This window comes from Saccostrea cucullata, unplaced genomic scaffold (assembly GCF_032062105.1).
Source record: "Saccostrea cucullata isolate Sc308-1 unplaced genomic scaffold, CSIRO_AGI_Scuc_v1 ctg251, whole genome shotgun sequence".
Classification (NCBI taxonomy): Eukaryota; Metazoa; Mollusca; class Bivalvia; order Ostreida; family Ostreidae; genus Saccostrea; species Saccostrea cuccullata.
The window spans coordinates 573,227-593,834 of NW_026935559.1; the positions used below are offsets into that span (position 1 = coordinate 573,227).

General features: G+C 32.3%; 3 protein-coding genes across 3 annotated transcripts; 2 read left to right on the plus strand and 1 right to left on the minus strand.

The window, feature by feature from the left end:
* Positions 1 to 262: 262 nt before the first annotated feature.
* Positions 263 to 2,035, plus strand: LOC134243226 (inhibitor of apoptosis protein-like). The gene is made up of 4 exons (XM_062725457.1): positions 263 to 1,312; positions 1,430 to 1,469; positions 1,562 to 1,666; positions 1,872 to 2,035. The coding sequence occupies exons 1-4, from the start codon at positions 341 to 343 to the stop codon at positions 1,892 to 1,894; spliced, it is 1,140 nt and encodes a 379-aa protein (XP_062581441.1). The 5' UTR covers positions 263 to 340; the 3' UTR covers positions 1,895 to 2,035.
* A 9,282-nt stretch (positions 2,036 to 11,317) lies between these two features.
* Positions 11,318 to 14,131, plus strand: LOC134243255 (E3 ubiquitin-protein ligase XIAP-like). Its single transcript, XM_062725491.1, has 3 exons — positions 11,318 to 12,951; positions 13,175 to 13,315; positions 13,573 to 14,131. Exons 1-3 carry the CDS (start codon positions 11,418 to 11,420, stop codon positions 13,977 to 13,979), a joined length of 2,082 nt encoding a protein of 693 aa, XP_062581475.1. The 5' UTR covers positions 11,318 to 11,417; the 3' UTR covers positions 13,980 to 14,131.
* Positions 14,132 to 14,312: 181 nt separating this feature from the next.
* On the minus strand, positions 14,313 to 16,820 carry LOC134243256 (uncharacterized). Its single transcript, XM_062725492.1, has 4 exons — positions 15,539 to 16,820; positions 15,146 to 15,236; positions 14,541 to 14,770; positions 14,313 to 14,449 (listed from the first exon to the last, which is right to left on the minus strand). The coding sequence occupies exons 1-4, from the start codon at positions 16,697 to 16,699 to the stop codon at positions 14,423 to 14,425; spliced, it is 1,509 nt and encodes a 502-aa protein (XP_062581476.1). The 5' UTR covers positions 16,700 to 16,820; the 3' UTR covers positions 14,313 to 14,422.
* Positions 16,821 to 20,608: the final 3,788 nt, after the last annotated feature.

The window sequence follows — 20,608 nt, forward strand, 5'->3', positions numbered from 1 at the left end:
ACATATCGAAATTGATGAAAATTTGCAAACAAAAGAAAACAAACGAAACAAAGGTAACCCTTATTCAAGCGTCGATCCGACGGAAATGTATTGTCTAAGGAAAAACGAACATTTTGAAAACTCTCTGATGACAAAAATCCACGAGTTCTTTCACAACAAATCTGAATCTGATTTTACTGAGAATTTGGATACTGTTGGTGAAAGAAAGCAAAAAGAATGGCTTTCTTATAATTTCAATAATTTTTTGGAAATTTCAATGTTCCCTGTTTTCCGTAGAAATGATCTCGAATACTCGTTTCAACAAATTTTGAATGGTACACCCTATCTATCGAGTGAGGTTATGAGATTTGAACATCATCGTTTGAGTTCATTTGCAAATTATACCAGCAGTGATATACCAAGCGTACTGCTGATGGCTAAGGCCGGGTGGTATGCTACAGGAAATGGAATGGAAACAAAAACATTCTGTTGTATGATAACTCATACTGCTTGGAGAAAAGAAGACGATCCATTTCATGTGCACAAAGATCTTTATTACGAATGTGCATTTATTCTGGGTTCAAATTTGGATCATGTATCAATTCAGAGAGAAAATCCTGATTGTCAACGACGTAATTCCGATACCAACAATTCAAATCTTTCTGAAATTTCGACGAGGATGCAAAACATGGAAATTGTTTCATCTAAGCCAAAAGAAGATGAACGAGTAGAGGAGGAACATTTAGTAAATGAATTTAAAATTGACAGGCCTTCAAAGTTATCCTCGAAATTAACTCGAAACACATCCACAGCCTGGAGTATTGACTGTCCTTCTCGATCATTATCAGCAAACAGAGGAGTAGACAACTTTTCTCGAAACTTACCCGTTTGTGATATAAACCGCAAGACAGAAGAATCTGCATTAAATGAAGTCAGATCATTTGAAAACGATAAAAGTAATAGAAAAATAGAATTTACAGATAGCGGAGACGGTTCCAAACACGTTTTACACGAGCCGGTACTACCACCCTTAGATTTCGCGAAACCAAAACATATCGAATATTCCACGGTGGGGATAAGAATGTCCTCTTTCAGTGGTTTTCCCATTACTAGTAGAAAGACAGCAAAAGAGTTTGCAGTGGGCGGATTCTACTACAGAGGATTTGGTGATAGAACCACTTGTTTTCAGTGTGGAATTAGTTTGCAAGGATGGAGTGTAGATGATGATATATTTGTAGAACATGTCCGTTACAATCCATTATGTCAATACATGAGGCGATTGAAGGGTGATGATTTCATAAAACTAGTTATGACAGCAACTGAAAACCCCCAGGTAACTATAAATGAACACAAAATAATGTTTCAAAAGTCTTTGACCTATTTCTATTATATTTGGTGTGATAGTTTATAAACAACTTTAAGAACTGCTAGGCAATATTTTTCTCTATAGACACCACCTTCTCTTTCAAGTTTGAGGGGCGATAAAACATGTAAGTTTTGATTTTTTTTCCATAGAAATTATTACAATGTGTAGATAAATCTTGTTCATGAATACAGTTGTGGTATAAATTCTCTTCCGTAGCACCTCAGAATTCTTCTGCAAAAGATATAGCCAGAAAACTTAAAGAAATGGGATTTTCCAAAAATGCAATATCTGCAGCTTTAAACATAGTTGCAACAAAAAATGGTATGTTTGGTCTGCCTTTGACAATTCAGATTCTTGTTACTATTTAGAACTGTTTTGTCACCAATCATCTGAATAACGTATCAATTTGTTTATGCTGTAAAGGCAATAGAACACTTTAGTCGGCAATTTACAGGAAATGTGGAAGAAATAAATAAATATTAATATTATTGCTCATGTTGATTTTTCAGTTAGTTTTACTATCCAGGACGTTCTGGATGTCGTTGTTGAAAATACAGACATCGAACATAGAAATTCAGTGAACACATCAATTACATCAACAGAGCAAGAAGAAAATGAAGAACATTGTAATTCACGAGATAATCTTTCAAATGCTTGTTTTTCTGAAAGTACATCGACTAGTTTTTCAACAAACTTAACAAGTGCCTCAAAGAGCGATTTGGAATTTAAAGATAAATTCTTATGTAAAATTTGTATGGATGAGAGAGTGGGGGCAGTTTTTACACCATGTGGTCACATTGTCACGTGCTGGGGATGTTCAAAATCTTTGGGAAAATGTCCCATTTGCCGTGAAAATATAAGGGATAAGATTAGGACCGTTATTAATGATTAGAATGATTGATTGAGTTACGACATTAAAACAGATTGATAACTTTTATCAGTAATACATGTACTACTTATATCGAATTTGAAAAAAAAAAATCATTTGTGGTTCACAAACTTTATATTAGTTTTTTGAATCACCAGAGACGGAATTTTCATATTCAATATTCACATTTTAGTAAATTCTGAGTGAATTAGATTTTTTTTTGGTTTATTTTCTGTGTTTTGTTAATTTATGCAATAGAATTTATTTAAAGTTAAATAGAGAGGGTCTGACTCAATATTTGTTAATATTTATTTCAAATTTTATTATATACATACCAAACTGTCAGATTATATTTCTCAAATCATGCTGTATAAAGCATAATTGTGAAGTTATAGTATTTGCAACAATTTACCATGGAGTATTTTTCATTCGAAATAAATTGTCATTTAATTGTAATTTGCCATATTTAACTGTCTTACATTCATATAACAGGAAAATAAAATTCAAAAGTTTATGAAGGGGAGAAGAATATGTGATAATTATAATTGAAAGGATTTTGTTTTAATTGGTGAATGAAGAAAGGTTTTTGTCTGAAAAATATAAAAGTTAATGATGGGATATCAAAGTTAAAAATGAGACTTCTCTGAGGCGTATTTAATGAACAAACAATGCTTTCCAAACAGAGGAAGTTTAATGCCTTGTGACGTAAAATGGAAAGAACCGCGCATGTACCTTTGAATATCTTGGCTTTTGCACTCTCATGCATATGAAAATCATGATGTTGCTCTTTCCATTTTCAAGAAACGATTTCGAGATGTACAGTGTTATTAAAAATGCCTGGATCATATATCATATCTACATCTAGAAGATTATAATACCGAGTCTCCGCAGATTATAGGATAAGGGAGATATACAAAAAGATCAGTTAACATTGTACTAGAAAGAAATTTACTCCTTCGAAGTAGAATGAAAGAAACTACAGAGATTCATGATTCCTATCGACCTGAGTCTTACTGAAAGAAATGTTACCGATGAATTAGTTGAATCAATTGGGTCAAGAAGCCAAGGACAGTAAAAACAACAGACATCTCTTAAATCGGAAAAAGACAGATACTGCAAAAAAAAAAACGACGAAAATAGGCACGATATATTTATTTTACAATACCACGTTATATCGTTGTCAAGGTACAACTCAATTTAAAAACATTTACAGTTTTAAATATACCTAGGCCTACAAAAAACTGCATAAAATTCAATCATATACCTCCTTATTGGAATGATTCTTATAACCTTAATTCAATATTATGGCTGAAAAATCACAGTCATCGAAGACTACAGTAAATATTGTTATCAAAGGTATGATGGATCATTACTGGATGAACAAAGGAAAGTTTTGAGACATCGAGAGATCGTTTACACTGAAATTTCATTTAGTTGAAATGCTGATTGCAAGTGGAAATAACCTTACAATATCATTTTGTCTTTATTTCTAAATGTCTGTTTCTGCTGTCACCAATAAACAAAGAAAAAACTGGAAACACTTGAAGTTTAGTCCTAGCTCTCATCTGATCAGGAGAAGACCTTTTACCACCACAGTAAAATGCTGCGTCATCAAAATCGAAATAAAAATTATATCAAACTGAATGGATGACACTTAAGACGATCAATGATGCTATAAACTATTGTTGACTAAAAGGAACGGTAATATGAAGCTATCATAGGAAAAAAATTCTGCAGATTGAGTTACAAGATCGAGATATCAGATAAAGAATAATGACGCTAAAACAAAATTATTTTTAACGTTTTAAGATATACCAAGCCTCTTTACTAATGGCTGGAACATATAATCTGCTGTAAAGGTAATATTTACCTAAATAGCGTCAAAACTGAAGTTGGATAGAAAATGCCAATTGGGGAAAATAAAAAGTCATTCAAATGAATCAACGAATCTGCACCTTTGACTTTGAAATTTTGAGAGTAAAGCATCGCGTATCAAATTTATTATCATCCATATCAAAAGTATTTTTAACCCCAACACCAGCATATCTGTAAAAAGTCATTTCTAGAATTGATTCGAGGAAAATCTCTGAGTCTTACTTAAAGATGGTGCCGAAGAATTAGTTCCTCGCAATTGGATCAAGAAGCCCAAGACAGTGAGAACAACGACATCCCTTAAATTAAATAAAAGACAAACACTGCATAAAAGCCGAGGAATAAATTGCAACGGTATCTATTAGATACAATACCACGTTACATCGATGTTAGGTACAGCTTAATTTAAAACATTAAAGTTTATTATATTTAACAAGAATTGCATAAATTTTAATCATATACCTGTTTATTGGAGTGACTATTTTAACCTTAATTCAGTATTATGGCTAAAAAATCACACTCATCGAAGACTACAGTAGATACTTTTATCAAAGGTATGATGGATCATTAATGGATGAACAAAGGAAATTTGTAAGGCACCAGGAGGTCTGAAGTTGAAATTTCATTTATTGTTGATTGCAAGTGGAAATAACCTTACCACATCATTTTGTCTTTATTTCTAAATGTCTGTTTCAGCAGTCACCATTTGACGAGAAAACAATTAGAAACAATGAAAGTTTAGAACTAGCTCTGATCAGATTGTGATAAGACCTTAAACAACCACTATAATATGGTCTCTTTGATGCGTCAGCAAAATCAAAACAAAATATATAACAATCTGAATGGATGCCACTTGAGGGGACCAATCAAGGTTTATCATTTAGGAAAGGAAATTGTAGAAACCTAGAAAACATTTCTGCAGATTGAATTATATGGAAAATACATGTCATTAGACTCTTTTGGCAAAGTAATACTAGGAATGACGTTAAAACATTATTATAATCCATATCAATTTTTATATCAACATTATCATGCCTGTAAAAAATCCATTCTGGTTTTGATTCGAGGGAATTCTTGTGTGTATTTTTTTAACACTATCTGTAAATCTACATTGTTATTACAGTGTATATGTACATCATCAATCCGATTGTTTTTCATAGTTTTATCCTTGAAATAAAATTATCTATCTATTTTCAGCTTCCCTTTGAACTGGATCTCTTTATTTCGGAGATTTTATAATCTTAATTCTTTGTCTTCATAATTTTTTTTTAAAAACAAATATAATTGCTTACTACAGTATTTAAGTCTCTTTTTAGACAAAAAAGAAATGAATGATATCGTTCATTATTAAATGTATTTTATAAAACTGGAAATTGTATATAGTCTTTGGGGAAAAAATTATTTTAAATGGCCGAAGCTCCATTTGCACAGTATACATTGCAACATGAAACATATGAAGATAACGAACAGTATTCAAGATTAAAATAATCATGGGAGCAGAGTAAAACGGACCTCCAAAACATCAGAGATCAAGTACTATGGAGGAGTGAGTATTCCCTGCCGACCTATCACGCCCGCCGTGAGCTCCTTGTCATTTTCGGGTAACAACGAAAAAACCCGTCGACAATTCAGTGTGTACATGGACTGACAATTAGTATGAAAAACGTCAGTCAGCTTTTGACTCAAAGATAAATTCTATTTGCTAAAGAACATACGAAATGATGACTTTAGACTGTTGGTATTCTTGTTTCATCTACTTGTTTGTCAATAATTTACCTCTTTTTCGAAATTGTTCATACGTAGTACATGCTCTTGTACATGGAATCAATTGAGATATATAGAAACTCCATGTTCAGGTGATGAAGGTAGATCGCTGTATAAGTAAGGGAAGTTGACGATTGTGAAGTTTGTCATCACGTTTATCATAAAGCTTGGTTGAAAGATTACCATAAACGTCTTTTTAAGTAAAATACCAATATGTGAAACAGATGATTTAGACTTTGTAGTAACTTTTATATCACGCTTATCAGGATATATCGTGCATAAGATAGGAAATTATCACTGTTAATTGACAATACGTTGTCGATATATCTTAACGTCGAGTTGAAGGCCAAAGCAAGTGTTTTCTTCTTTTTACGTATAAAATTTTAGGCAAAGTCTGCTTCAAATGATTACATAAAAAGGTCCGCTAATAACGGGGCACAACTGGTACTCATGGGAATTCCAATAGATTGTTTGAAGACCTAGTCTCCAAAATCAACATATATTGTCAATCAGAAACTCAAGTATGATTTTGATGTCAACTTGAGAGTACTTTTGTGTACAATCAGAATGTTTTCAACAAAATAATTTTGAAAAGGACCAATGACCTGATAAGTAAATAAACGGTTTCATTATATTTATTGAAAAAGCATCTGTCAATGATATAAAAAAGCCAACAGGCATGCTTATGAAGCTATCTTAGGACTAAGACATATCTTAAGACGGTCTTACGACATATCTTAGTCTTAAATGAGGCCATCGAAGCTGTCCTATCTTAGGAGACCTCCTAATTTTAGTCCTAACTTTCAGACGACTGCGGACATGTCTTAAGTCTTATCTTAGGTGATTTTAAGAAGCGTTGGTGTCAGGAAAACAAGTCGAATAATGTTTTGTGTAAATAAATCAAATATTTGTTGTAAATTAAAGATTTCTGTAATGAACTAAATAAATTTATGAGCATTGTACGTGTGAATGTATGAATATGCCTGTGCACATAACAATGGAGAGAATAGTTAATAAAAATGCACTGAAGAATTGACATGTATGCATTTAAAGGTTAAATCATTGAAAAAAGATTTCTTCAAGCCCTTTCAAAATAGATAAAAATATACAATCAATTGTTTTTTTTTTATTGGGGCAAAACGGAGAGGTATTTTTTTTATTTAAAGAAAGTGTATACATGTTGACTGCTTCTTCCTTTTCCAGAGAGAGAGAGAGAGAGAGAGAGAGAGAGAGAGAGAGAGAGAGAGATCAACTGGGAGAAGAACGACCAAATAAATGTTATGCCTTATATCTTTTCTCAATTACTTACCCAATTATACAAATAATTATGAAATTAAAAAAGTAATTTTATTTTGTCATGTAGCTCCGCTTTTTTTATTCTGCTAAATGTACACTAGATTGTACACAAGTAGCTATGTTATATAACATTTGTTACACAAAACTGGGATAAAATGGACTAAACTGCTAAAGATATATGTAATCATACAATAGAAATCGATGAAAATAATAGATTAAAATGATTTTTTTAAAAATCATACTTTAAAAATTAGTCTTGAATCCAAGCATGTTTTTAAAAAAGGAGTAGGGACACACCCACTAAAGAAATACTGACTAAGAAATGTTTTAATAAGTAAGGAAAATTAAAATAAAAACATTAATCGTCTCCAAACCTGAAAACTCTTTTGGGGGTGGGGTGCATTTATAACTATACAAAACATGTATTCGCATATGGCTTTAGATGTTAGATTTGCTCGCATACTCGATAGTCGCTACCATAAGCATAGGAGTATGTGAGCGGATCAAAATTTCATTCGAGTGTTTTAAGTAAATTCTTTAAAGAACAAAAGGGAGCTTACCTCCCCCCCTACATCTACATATGATGGTAACTTGAAAAAGGGACTTCTTTTAGTGCTTCATTTACAAAAACGCAAAAGAAGAAAATGCCTAAGATTGAATTTACGACATCTTAACTTAGGACAATCCTAAGATGCCTTCGTTCTACAAACCAAGACGTATCCGAAAATGCGCCTAAGATATGTCCTAAGAAATATTCTAAGACACATCTTCAGACACATCTTATAAAATTTTCATAAGCATGCCTGCTGGGCTTTAATTTATCGCGGGAAAGTAGTAAGTTTGAAGCTGTTGATTTTAGTGAAATCTTGTGATTTCAAATTGTCGAAAAGTTCCTTAAACTTTTTAAGTATCCACATCTGATACATGTATATACACCACTTCTCGAAAATATTGATGCACAGTACTCTTTAAGTTTCTCCTTAACTACTTTTAATATCTTAGTGAGGAGTAAGAAAAAGGCTTGGTTGAACATTTCTTGGAACCTGCTGTTTATCTTTGTTTGTAAGGATTTTTATGAAGTTTTGGATTCCAATATATATATATGGTACATCTACTCCAGTATAAACTAGAAAAAACAACTTTTGATATTCATTGGAATAATTTTCTTAAAACCTTTATTTTGCTAAGAATGAACTAAATCTTGACGTACTTTTTTCTTTGTTTAAAATACATTGGCCTTTCAGATAGGAGGGCCTGAAGATAAACCATTTTTGTCGTAATTTGTCAATTTTATTATAAAGAGGCGAAGATAAAAAAAAGTTACTTTACTACAAAAATTTTAAAAAATCATTTTTAAAAAATTTTAAACAAAATTAATTTTTAATTTTCATTTTTTTTATCTTAACAAATCTTAAAAAGGCATAAAATAAGAACATTTGAAAATTCGATAGATGGTATCAGATGCTTAGGTTGGGGTAAGTATTCTCTGTTAACTGGTAACGTCCACCTTGAACCCTAACAAAGTTGAAGGAACATTCTGTAGTAAAACTCGGTACTAGTATTTAAACAAAGGCCTTACAATTGATATGAACCAAGTCATCCAGAATACATTGATAACAGAGAAATAATAATGACCGTAGATTTTACGAAATACCCGCTTTTAAAGGGGTTTGTAGAATCCTTGTAACATCATCTTATCTTTCAGTAGCCTACCTCAGTTTTTACAGTTGTACTCGGAGCATTGTGATGAGCATCAGATAAGTCGTGAGATTTTAACATCATAAGCAGGGTATACCAGGATTTTACCACTTAAATAAGGAAAAGTCGAACTCATCTCGGTGCCATACAAATAAGTTGTAAAATGGCCCTTATCCAGTAAATATCGAAATATGAAATAGATCTGGCAAACTCGGTGTCTTATTTATTTCAGATTCACTACAGGATAAATAACATGGACATAGAATGAAAGTAGCAATTGTTGATTGATTCTACAATGTATATACAATGTATATATTCAAAAGAAAGGAGAATTTCAAATTTTTAATTGAAGAAGTAGTTGTCTATGACATCAACAAATCCCGGTTTTAAACTCATCATGATTAATGTTGATAAAATGTAGAAAAGTAAAACATATTGGAGTAACTGACTTTTGCAAAATTTAATGCATCAAAATCACATTACATTGATAATGCCCATGAATATGTTACGATATACCATGTATAATATTAAATTTACTTTCTTGAGGAGGGGGGGGGGATAAGAAAAGTTGCATAACATATATTTATTAAGTAATGTCATGTCCTAAATTTTGAACTTATAGGGTAGAAGAAAAAAAATCAGAACATGTCAAAATCAGTAACATTCATAAAGAAGCGTCGTCGTGTACTGTATTTTCAAGGTTTTTCATTGATGATCCCCTGAGGTAAGATTGTGATCACATACTAGTATGACATTTAAAATTATACATAAGAATACTCATATGTAGGAAACATTTCTAAAGTCTTTTTTATTTTCTTTCAGGCAGTATATTGGATTAATTTATAAAATAGGAAATTTATTTTATTTTGTTTTAATTTTTGTCCATCAATAAATCTACGGTCTATCCAAATTTTCATTCCACTGTGATATGTGTATCATTTAGTTTTGAATCTGGAAATCAAGAGAATAAGGAAATAAAATTTATGTAAAAAATTAAATATTTCCTCGGTGTCAATGCATGGTTAAATGCTTCATACCTCGTGAAAAAAGGAAACTAAAATTTAGATATGAAAAAAATTCTCCCCAAAACAGCACTCAACACTCTTACATTGTCTACAGAGCCTTGAGGCGACGAAAATGTTGTGAAAAAAGAAAAGAAAAATAAAATAGTTCGAAAAACATCATAAATTTTATCTAAAAATAGATTTAAAGTTATCTTGAATTGGATCATGTTTTATTTAAATGGCTTGGTTTAAAAAGGTGTTTTCCATGCCTTATTTTCTGCGCTGATATATATCTGGTTTATTTTTGTCCAACTACGCCATTATCTTATATCTAACTTGTTTGTCATTCCTTTTATAAGAAGTACTCAGCTTTTTTCTACAAAAATTAGTTTAAAAAGGTTAGAGAAATTAAAGATGAAATGATTTATAAATTCTTTACTTATATTAGGAAGAGTCGCTTACTTCGAATGTTTTACTTTTATTGGAAATGTTTCCGTATTTAAATGTATCTTTTAAATGCGCAGAAATAGACAGACCTAGTGCGCATTATGATATATTTATACATTATTTCATTTCTAGAATTTTAAAACAAGAACGCAAAAAACAACAAAAATGCGCAAAAAGTTTTAAAAACACGTATGCAGAAAGCTCGAGAATGATATATTCATACATTATTTCATCGCTAATTATTCAAAACAATATAAAAATATGAAATAAGGTAACTTCAGATGATTTAAATCCATTACTTTTGGGAGGTAATTCATTCAAGGGTTATCGTTATTTGCCGACACACCAGGAAGAAGCAATGGAGCAGGTACTCTTTCAAAACATTTGCAAAAATTGTTTATTGTGGAAATGCATTTTATATGATTATATATATATATAATTATGGAACTAACTACATTGAACGTTTCTGAAAAAAAAAATGAATTAAACATCAAATCTGTAGGGTTTTTAAAAAAAAAATGATTTTTCAACTTTCGTTTTGATAGATTAGCTTATACAGATTAAAGATTTTGATGAAATCAAATGTAATTTGATACATTTGGTTATATAGCATTGACTATTAGTAACATTTTCATTTGGATTACCTTTTAAAGTTTATTTATATATATTCCAACAGAATATCTTTTTAAACATATATTTATATACACGCAAAAACATTGAGGAAAGTTTATATTATAAGGCTAAATATAACCTTTTCCGGGTCAATATTGATACTTGGGTTGTGTCGCGAGAATAACTATGTCAGCTTGCAAGGCTGGTATGAATATACAGGCTTGATACGAATAGTTTGGCGTCATGATAGTATATCGAAAATACTTAATTATTATTAAATATATTTAAGAAAATTAAATGCATTTAAGATATCATATTTTCATTGTGTTACATTAAAAGTTTACATTTCAATTTAACTTATCTATCACAAGCACCACTCTATTCAATAAAACTTTTTTTCAGGCGTATATGTGTACATATCTCTAAATTACTGAGACTGTTTTCCTATCTTCATACCAAATCCAATGATGATTATTTAGTGACTTCCACATCAGACAATACTTACGGAATAATGAAAAGCGGATTAAAATTATGTGAGGGCAGTATGAGGCTATTGATACCATTTGATAAACTGAAAGATTGTTGCAACGAAAATGTAAATTTACATCAGACGAAGTTTTTACTCTCCTCGCCTAAAGCAGACATTGATTTGATTAAAAGGTTCTTTTCATATCAGGTACTTGCTGGTGTCCTTTTGTACAAAAGCTTTTTACATCAAATACTCATTGAATACATATTGCATAATGGAATAAATGTTTCCCCATTGGTATGGGAATTCATACGCAGAAGTTCCATATCACAAGAAAATAACACTACAGACGCTGATGATCAGGAAAAGAATGATAACGAGGCTAGGGGAGAAAGGTACAAAGATCCTTTAGGGAAAATAATCAAAAGCCCTGTAATTATAAATTTTCATATCAGTAATACTTTAATAACTTTTAAAGCATCTTTAAAAGATATTAAAGTAACTGAAAACAAATTAAAAGAGAAACATTTAACACTGCAAATGTTATCCACTGTGAATAAAGAGAGAGATGCCTTTCATTGTAAGGAAAATAAATGGTATAAGGAATTATTTCTGCGTGAAAGAATAAATCCCCCCATGCCATTTCTGATATTGCCAGGTACAATAAACCAAAGTTTTAATAAACTCTCCCAAGGAACACCGCCTGATGATTTTGAAATAATGAAATTTGAATTTCACAGATTAAGCTCATTTAGCAACTTTACCTTTCCCGATGTACCTAGTTCTATAATTTTGGCCAAAGCAGGATGGTTTGCAACAGGAAGCGAAAAAGAAACAAACACTTTTTGTTGCCTCAAAGTATATAGTAGATGGAAAAGAAGCGATGATCCGCATTATATTCACAAAATGTTATCACCTACTTGCTTCTTTATATTAGGGAAAGATATTGGACAGATTTCATTTCATGATAGGGCTTTGAATGACAACAATGAAGCATCTGTGGATAATTCAAGGAATAATGGTTACCTTCCTGGAAATCAGCATAGACATTATAGTAATACATCCCAAGAAATTTTATACCAGAGAACTAACGATGTGGAATCACTGACGGATGAAATTGGCCAATCTTACACAAATCCAAAGGTTTTCAAAGAAGAATTAAGCGAGTGTGACAACGAATCGTTTGCCCAAGAAAGCGAAAATCCTGAAATACATTCTACAAACAATGTATCGCATTTGAATTGGAGCCTATCAGATGCAGTATATCCAAACCAATCAGAAATTGAAGCGAGGATAGAAAGCTTTTCAATGATTAATAAGTCTCATTATGCATTAAAAATTGGACCGGGCTCAGAAAATTTTGTTATTGCGAATAAAACCGCGGAGGAATTTGCTAGAGCTGGTTTATTTTACCGTGGATTCCGCGACAGAACTTCTTGTTTTTACTGCGGGATAGGTCTTCAAAATTGGACCTCCCTCGACAATATCATACTGAGACACTACCAATCAAGTGGAAATTGTCCTATAGCTCAGGCATCAATACATGAAATAGATGCTGATAGAAATACATCATCAAGTAAGTCAATTTAAGTGTAAAAACCATATAAAAATTGCAATAGATTACATGTATACACCTTCAAAACAAAAATTCCGCCGAAATATGACTGAAAAATTGCCGACTCGACGTTAAAAAATATACAATCAATCAATCAAAACACAAAAAAAAATTTATATAAGTACCTGGAATTTGCAGGACAGGCATCCAGAATCCTCTTTAAGTGATCTATAATTTTTTTAAGGTGAGAATAGCGTTGCGGCTTCTCCGAATCAGAGCAGAGGGTATCCTCCAGATATGGAGGGAATTTGTGCTGAACTAGATGAAATGGGATTTGATGAGGAGTTAATCAAAGCGGCCATTGAAAGTTTAGGGCATCGGGGAAGTGAGTAGAAATGAAAAAGAGATATGTTTAATACAATAAATATATCTTTAAACATAATGTTATGATCAATTACACTTTAAATTATATTTACAGATAACAATATACTCAGTATATTATTGATACTTAATGGTGATTGTTCAAAAATTGTGTGTACTTTTAAAAAGTCTGACAAGTTTTCGTATTTGAAAAATAAATAACAAGATATATATTTTTAAATTCATGATCAGTTACCATAAGCCTAATAATTATACTTTCAGTGACATGCACCAAAGAGAGAATTGTGAATGAAATTCTAGACAATAGAGCATCCTTGCATTCTGGATCGTCGATTTCTGGGAGTGCCGAATATAATTCATCAGAATATCAAGAATCAATAGAACCCTTGGAAAATCCGCGCATAGAAACGGCTTCCGGTGAAAATGCCGAAAAACCAACAGCGCCTGGTGAAAAGATTGATACGACAGCATCTACTTCAAACCTGAGAGAACAGTCTGATGATGAACTGCGCAGGCGCGTCACGTGTAAGGTCTGTTTGTCGGAGGAAGTAGGGGTTCTTTTTCTACCCTGTAGTCATTTGGTATCTTGTGTCAGTTGTTCTCGGAGGTTAAAGAAGTGCCCCTTATGTCGAAAACATATTCAAACAAAACAACCCATGTTCTGGTAAAGTTAGAAATATTCCCTGTTATGGTCTTCAAAAAGAGCAAGATTGTACATATACGTGGTTATTACAGATCAGATTTATGTAAAAATGTGTTTTGTGTGTCTATGTTCCTGTTCAAAAAAGAACGTTATATTAATATTTTAATTTTTTTGACATTTTGAAGCGTTTGTGTCTTTTTAAAATCATGCACATGTACACACCATGTTTATTTTATCAAAATGTAGAATATGCGTTTTATGAATTTTTATTTTCTTCACTTTGATTCATGAATGATACATTAACAAATAGATGTATGTGAAATTAAGTATAAAATTAAGTAAAATTATAGCAATTGCTCTTATAAGAACGGTTGTTCTTATTATGATGCCCCCAAAGGAATTATTTATCGTCTTAACAATCAACTGAACAATGTTACCAGATCATTATTTAATACAACAAAACATTTTCTAATATCGGCATTTACATGGCTTGCCCTGTAATGAAAAAAAAAAAATTCTCTTTAGTATCCTTGCATTCAAAAGACATAAATCGTGATCTAAACGTAGAGCTGAAGTAGAAACATACCGCCTTCAATTCACAAATGTAGTAGTGTTCCTTCATACAGTTTTCTACGTGCCAGTGGTATCTATACGTGTGCCACATTATACCACAGTGGTAGTCCTTGTGTTGGTGGAATTCCGGCTCGTCTCCAAACCAGTCAAACTTGTGACACAGCGTGGTGCTGAACCCCCACCTCCAGCTGTGTTTTTCTATGTCAGATAACTCATTAAGTCCTATCCAAGCCCCCTGGTCAACTGAATATGAATACAAACATGTTTTATTTCATGTCAAGCGTGATACATTTTCGACTGATTAAAAAGAATAAAATTCAATGTTATCAATTTAAAAAAATATCTTAAATCTGCATATGGCTTTTGCTTTATATTTGGACATATGTTGTCCCTTGCTATGCACGACTGATTAACGTATAAAAACTAACTTAAAGAATCTATTACATAAAGAGAATGTCTATATGTTAAAAGCGTACACAAACATTGAGCTAATAATATTTTCCAGCAGATAATTTGAACAATGGTGAACTTATTTTTTTTTAATACATGTTGATTATTAAAATCTGGTTTTATATTCTATAAAATTATATAAAATACTTGAATATTTTTCAAACTAACTTTCATTGGATATAAGAAAATTTCTGAGGTAAGTATTCTCATGGGCAGTGTTTATGACCGCCAAGTAGCCGCCCATCGACGCACAAGTCATCTGCAAGAAAAACACCAAAATCCAAAACTTATCTTCAGGTGTTCAGACCATTATTCTGTTACATGCATAGAATGTAATTGTACATTTTTTCAAGAACTATTAGACACAAATTTTGTTTGTTTGTTTGCATTTTTAACGTAAATATTCAAAGCGAAAATTTGATATACTTTAATTAGTGGGAAGATTTTTGCAAATATTCATTATGATAATGTGTAGTATTGATTTTCATCTCGTTGTTATTTACTTTTTGAAAAATATTTCAACACATAAAAACACTATATTCTAGAGACATCTAAACTTACCGTAGCTTTATACCAGCTAAGTTCGTCTCTGCTAAAGTAATAACAGCTATCGTCATACTTTAACCAAGCATAGGGACAGCTATTATTTTCAAGGTGTGGCTCTACTGTATTCAGTCTGAATGTTTTAGGCTGTTTCGGGGGTGGAGGAGGAGTTTTTAGTCCGCTGATATCTATTCCAGCTTTGTAAGATCCAAGGTGGTATCCTTTCTTGTTGTATCCCTTAACATGTGATGGTCGGTACTTTTTAAGATAAGTCTTGTAGTATGATTGGTAGTTTCCTTTAGAATAGGATCCGTCAAGATAATGCAAATAAATTTTTGGATAGTATTTTTGTAGGTATGTCCAGTACGCCTGACTATACCCACCTCTGTAGTTTCCTGTGTGGTACAAAATGTTTGTCCCAGAACCTCGAGCCCTATAAGAATTTTTCGATTTTTTGTATTTTTGTTTCTTAGAGTAACCTCTTTTCATGTTTCGTTTGCCTTTCTTTCGATAATATGAAACCTTGTAATATTTAGTTTTTCGATATCTTCGAAACGGTCTGCGATAACGTCGTCTTCTTACACGGCGATAAGTTGAACGGTACTTCCGTCGAATGTAATATCGACGGCCAAGAAACGCATTCCTATATGAACGTTTTACAATATGGTGCGAACTTGTAGCACTCGTCAAATTATTATGGGATTGTCTTTGTGGTATGAAAACTGGATTCTTTAGTAGAGATCTCAGTCCATACCCAACTACAGCTGCAGATTTTATTTTTTGTGCCTTAAATGTTGGACTTATAGATATAAACAGTGGATATCCTTTTAAAGAACCAGAAAGAAGCAGACTTCGAGGATGGACCTGTTGAGTCGAGCTAGGCAATGCACCATATACCCTTCCTTTTGAAGACAAATTCTTTATCAATTTCCACAAAGACTTTTGAGATAAAGTTGGAGTAAATTTCACAGAAGGATAAGAATTTGAGTTTTCATTTGTGTTTATTTGTTTCAGTTTATGTAATGGCTTAGCTATTGGCTCACGGTGCAGAACCCAGCGATACCCAGAGTGTGTACCTAGGTTATAGCGCTTCGCCCGCTTTTTACCAGTTGTTACTTGTGCCTCATCCATTTGATTCATGATTTTTCGAGCATTAAGTTTATCCATGATATCATTCATCTGAGGCAGGGGTTCCCCAGGGTTTGAATCATTAATAGTTGTTGGTTCTGGTGTGGTATTAGGGTCAAAAGGTTTCGTTACCGTTTCGTCCCACGAGTAAGATTCATTTGGTTTAGCTGTTGTTTCCCACGAGTAAGATTCAGTTGGTTTTACCGTTGTTTCCAACGAGTACAAATCAGTTGATTTTGTTCCAATTTTTTCTAATCTTTGCTTTTGTCTTTCTTTTTGGGTTTCCTCTGTTTTTTCTAATTCACTTTCGACACGAGGATCATTTGGATAACTATTATCTTGATCATCACTCCCGGTTAAACCATATGTTGTGAAAGCTAGGAAAAAACGTTTTTATTGACTCTAGTTTTTGATAACGTACTAGACAAATAAATTTTCATGATGAAGACTATATCAGCTAATATTTAGTTTCCATTATCTTTTTAATAACCACAAAAAAGATTGAAAACTTACCCCATACATAGAGAAGTAAAACGAGTGTTAGTTCAACAATGGATACTGATGTCATTATTTCTTTTCAGGATAGTCATTCAATGCATGTCACTAATTAATCCTAATTGAGAAGCAAAAGAGTAAGGTGCTATGCAAATCGATCTCTATTTTTCTACCTCTAGGAAAGAAAGTATTGACCTGAAGCATACTTGCATTGGATAAGTACATTGAAGCGAAATCCTATTTCTTGTTAGTTCAAAGCGTAAATAATACGGCATACATATAATCATATTTGTCGTGCATATAGAGTAGAAATATCAAGCAAGTTAAACGTTAAATAACATCGACTTTATTATATGGAAATTTGTCATATACTTGTTTACTTTTCGTTGCAAATTATTTTTTATCGTTTATTCTTCCCAATAAACACTGAATTGAAACAAGTTATGATATTTGAAAAGTTAGGAGATTATATATTGTTGTCACTCAGTGGATGTTAAAGAAGAAAAAAAGTTTCAACATAAAAGCAGAAAAAAAATTGTTAACAAGCATTGTGAGAGTTTTGCATTAGCAATACTAGTTGCCTACTGGTAAGTGTTATCTGGTTCCTATTGAAACAATTTAAAAGGCGTATTTCCCTAAAATAATCATTAAAGCAAAGCAAATTTGAAGTTGGATCTTTCAACTCCTCAACATATATTTACATACCAAAACAGACGGACAGACGCAGAGGAAACCTATATAATCAGAGTATAACTATATCAAGGAAATCCTTTTCCTTTACATGGAATATGTTATTGTTAAGCAAAGATTCCTTGATGTTATAGTCAAGAAATCCTTCATAGTATTCAACATTTCAAAACCTATGACATGCATTTATTGCTTTAGACTGTCTATCTCAAACTTACTTTCATGAATACTATATTGATTCTACAATCAAGTACCACAAGGACGATATTGAATGTGAAACCAACAATTACCAATCTTGTAAACCCAGTAAAGAATACAATACGTACAAGCAGGGTGAAGAGCCAGACTTGACCCTAGGAATATTCTGTGTTGTCGGATCATGTGCCTTTGAGGAGTAAGAATCCTTTGTCGTCCGAGAACATCGCCCGCATGCCTTTTGTATTGATTAGGTAAACAGAGAAATACATAATTAAAATTGGCGTAAGACATTGCACTATCAATTGGTATGAAACAAAATACGACCAAACTAAATTTTGTAACTTCAAACATTTCAACATTATATTGACCGTCATGTTTGCAAATTGCTGACTTCAAAGAAATTTGCTGAAAGCTAAAAAACATAAACTTATTTCTCAGTAGCCTGTGTCTTGTAAAAAAAATGATTGATTGATTAATATTGATCAACGCCGAGTCGGCAATATTTCAGCCATGTTCAGCAGTACAAAAATCGATCTTACTCAGATTAAAGAATGAATCGTACTCAGAACATGTGTTTGATTAGGTATGTGACATAAACTCTATATGCAGATAAATATCACAGTGAAAAATTCACCGTTTTTAAAAAACAAACTTTATTTTAGACTTTACTTTTGATTTCGTATTTTTTGCTAGATTTTATTTCTCACGATATGTTTCATGAATCTAATTGTTTAATTGACCAGTGACACTTTTTTGAACTCTTGATATGTTATAATTACAGAGAGACAGAGTGCTTTGTCTCATGCTAATCTCTTATAAGAACATTGTGTAATTATCTGTTTTTCATGTCCAAACATCACAGAGTCATTTAGTATATCTAATAACTCCATACCTGTGAAACTTTCACTCATTTTACTTCATGCCAACACCTGTCATTTATTTACTCATTATGTACATTCTTATAAATAGTCATGTATAACATGTATAATACCAATCTTTAGTCTGGAATAAACGGAGGCCAGCCTTGGCCACGTCCGACTCGTTAGGACTCTGAGTCCGGGGCCACTTCGGCTATATCCGACTCGATCATTTTAATATGTCTGTTTGTTGATTTATATAAACTGTTGCCATCGTTGAGACTCATCTAATAAATACGGAATCCTTCATCATTTGTTTTATCTCTGGAATTGTATATTGGTGGACCTTTGGGATACGGCACCCCTTATACCTTGTTTTTACCTTACGGCCACACAGCGCCTTTACCTTATACTTCGTACCCTCTACGCCAACATTCCCTCACCCCGTTCGTTTTGCAAACAACGGATGTAGTTCCAGACGAAATCTTAGTACCGTCCAAATCTACACGGTCACATAAAACTGAACTATTAAATACAGAAATAATACAGAAATGTGACAGAAAAGCTGACTATCATGTTCGCCGTATGAAATTATTCTCCAAAGTTCTATGACACAAATTATTTTGTGAAGATGAGTCTCTGAAAATATCAGAGGTGGGATCAAATCCCAAGAGTTTTCTTCGGAACTATATTTTGTCTGCTGAATGATTTTAAACAAGAAATCCTTATTTCAATTCCATAATTCCTTTTAAACTTCTCATAAATTAAGTTATACCGTTTTCCACAAATATATTTCCAGACAAACAGTTAAAACTTGAAACGAAATATTTGGATATAACGAATAGAATTCTAGCCCAAAAGTCCAATAAACAATACAAAATTTGAGCAAAGCAAACACAGCCCAAGTCGGATCAAATTCCATGGAGGAGTGAGCATCCCATTAATACCGGTCACAGCCGCCTTGTGCTCCTTGTCATGATCGGGAAATAACGGAAAAATCCGTCGACTCGACAATTCCGTGTGTATACGGCCTAACAAGTATGAAAAACGTCAATCAGTATTTGAATCAGTGATAAATTGTATTTGCCGACAAGGTCATTGTAACGACCATAGAACTTACGAAAATGATGACTTTAAACGAGACTGCTGATATTCTTGTTTCATTAACTTGCTTGTCAATAATTTACCTCTTTTTAGAAATTGTTCATACGTAGTACATGAATTTATGAAATTGTCCACATGTACACTTGTAGAGCATGCTCTTGCGTATCAAAGCAACTGAGAGAACCTGTATGCAAGTGATGAAGGTATACCTGGTATAACTGCATTAGTCAAATATCTAAATATGAAACAGATGTGTCAGACTCTGTAGTATCTTTTATTTCAATCTCATCGGGATAAATCGAATCGACAAAAGAATTGACATAACCATTGTAAATTGACAGTGCGTCGTCGATATATCTAAATGTCGAGTGTGAAGGCCACAGCAAGAGTTTTCGCGTATAACATTGTAAACAAAATCTGTTACAGTTGAATGGAAAATTATGTCATAGAATGGGAAATTTACCTATATTTTTGTCATAATATCTTGAAATATAAATTCATTTTTTTTTTTATCAAAACTGCATTTATGTCGTTTACTTTATAAAAGAAAAAAAATTATGCCTGTTTTTTGTGATAGATATGCAAAATAGTGATAGAGACAGTGATAATATTCATGCAA

Bases quoted from the DNA above. Each gene is read 5' to 3' on its own strand.
- LOC134243226 (XM_062725457.1), top strand. From the start codon at position 341: ATGAGATTTGAACATCATCGTTTGAGTTCATTTGCAAATTATACCAGC. The intron at 1,313-1,429 runs GTAACTATAAAT...TTTTCTCTATAG, and splicing joins CAGCAACTGAAAACCCCCAG to ACACCACCTTCTCTTTCAAG. The intron at 1,470-1,561 runs GTAAGTTTTGAT...TCTCTTCCGTAG, and splicing joins TTTGAGGGGCGATAAAACAT to CACCTCAGAATTCTTCTGCA.
- LOC134243255 (XM_062725491.1), top strand. From the start codon at position 11,418: ATGAAAAGCGGATTAAAATTATGTGAGGGCAGTATGAGGCTATTGATA. The intron at 12,952-13,174 runs GTAAGTCAATTT...AATTTTTTTAAG, and splicing joins TGATAGAAATACATCATCAA to GTGAGAATAGCGTTGCGGCT. The intron at 13,316-13,572 runs GTGAGTAGAAAT...TTATACTTTCAG, and splicing joins AAGTTTAGGGCATCGGGGAA to TGACATGCACCAAAGAGAGA.
- LOC134243256 (XM_062725492.1), bottom strand. From the start codon at position 16,699: ATGAATGATATCATGGATAAACTTAATGCTCGAAAAATCATGAATCAA. The intron at 14,771-15,145 runs GTTAGTTTGAAA...ATTCATATTCAG, and splicing joins TTTTCTTATATCCAATGAAA to TTGACCAGGGGGCTTGGATA. The intron at 14,450-14,540 runs GTATGTTTCTAC...TTTTCATTACAG, and splicing joins ACATTTGTGAATTGAAGGCG to GGCAAGCCATGTAAATGCCG.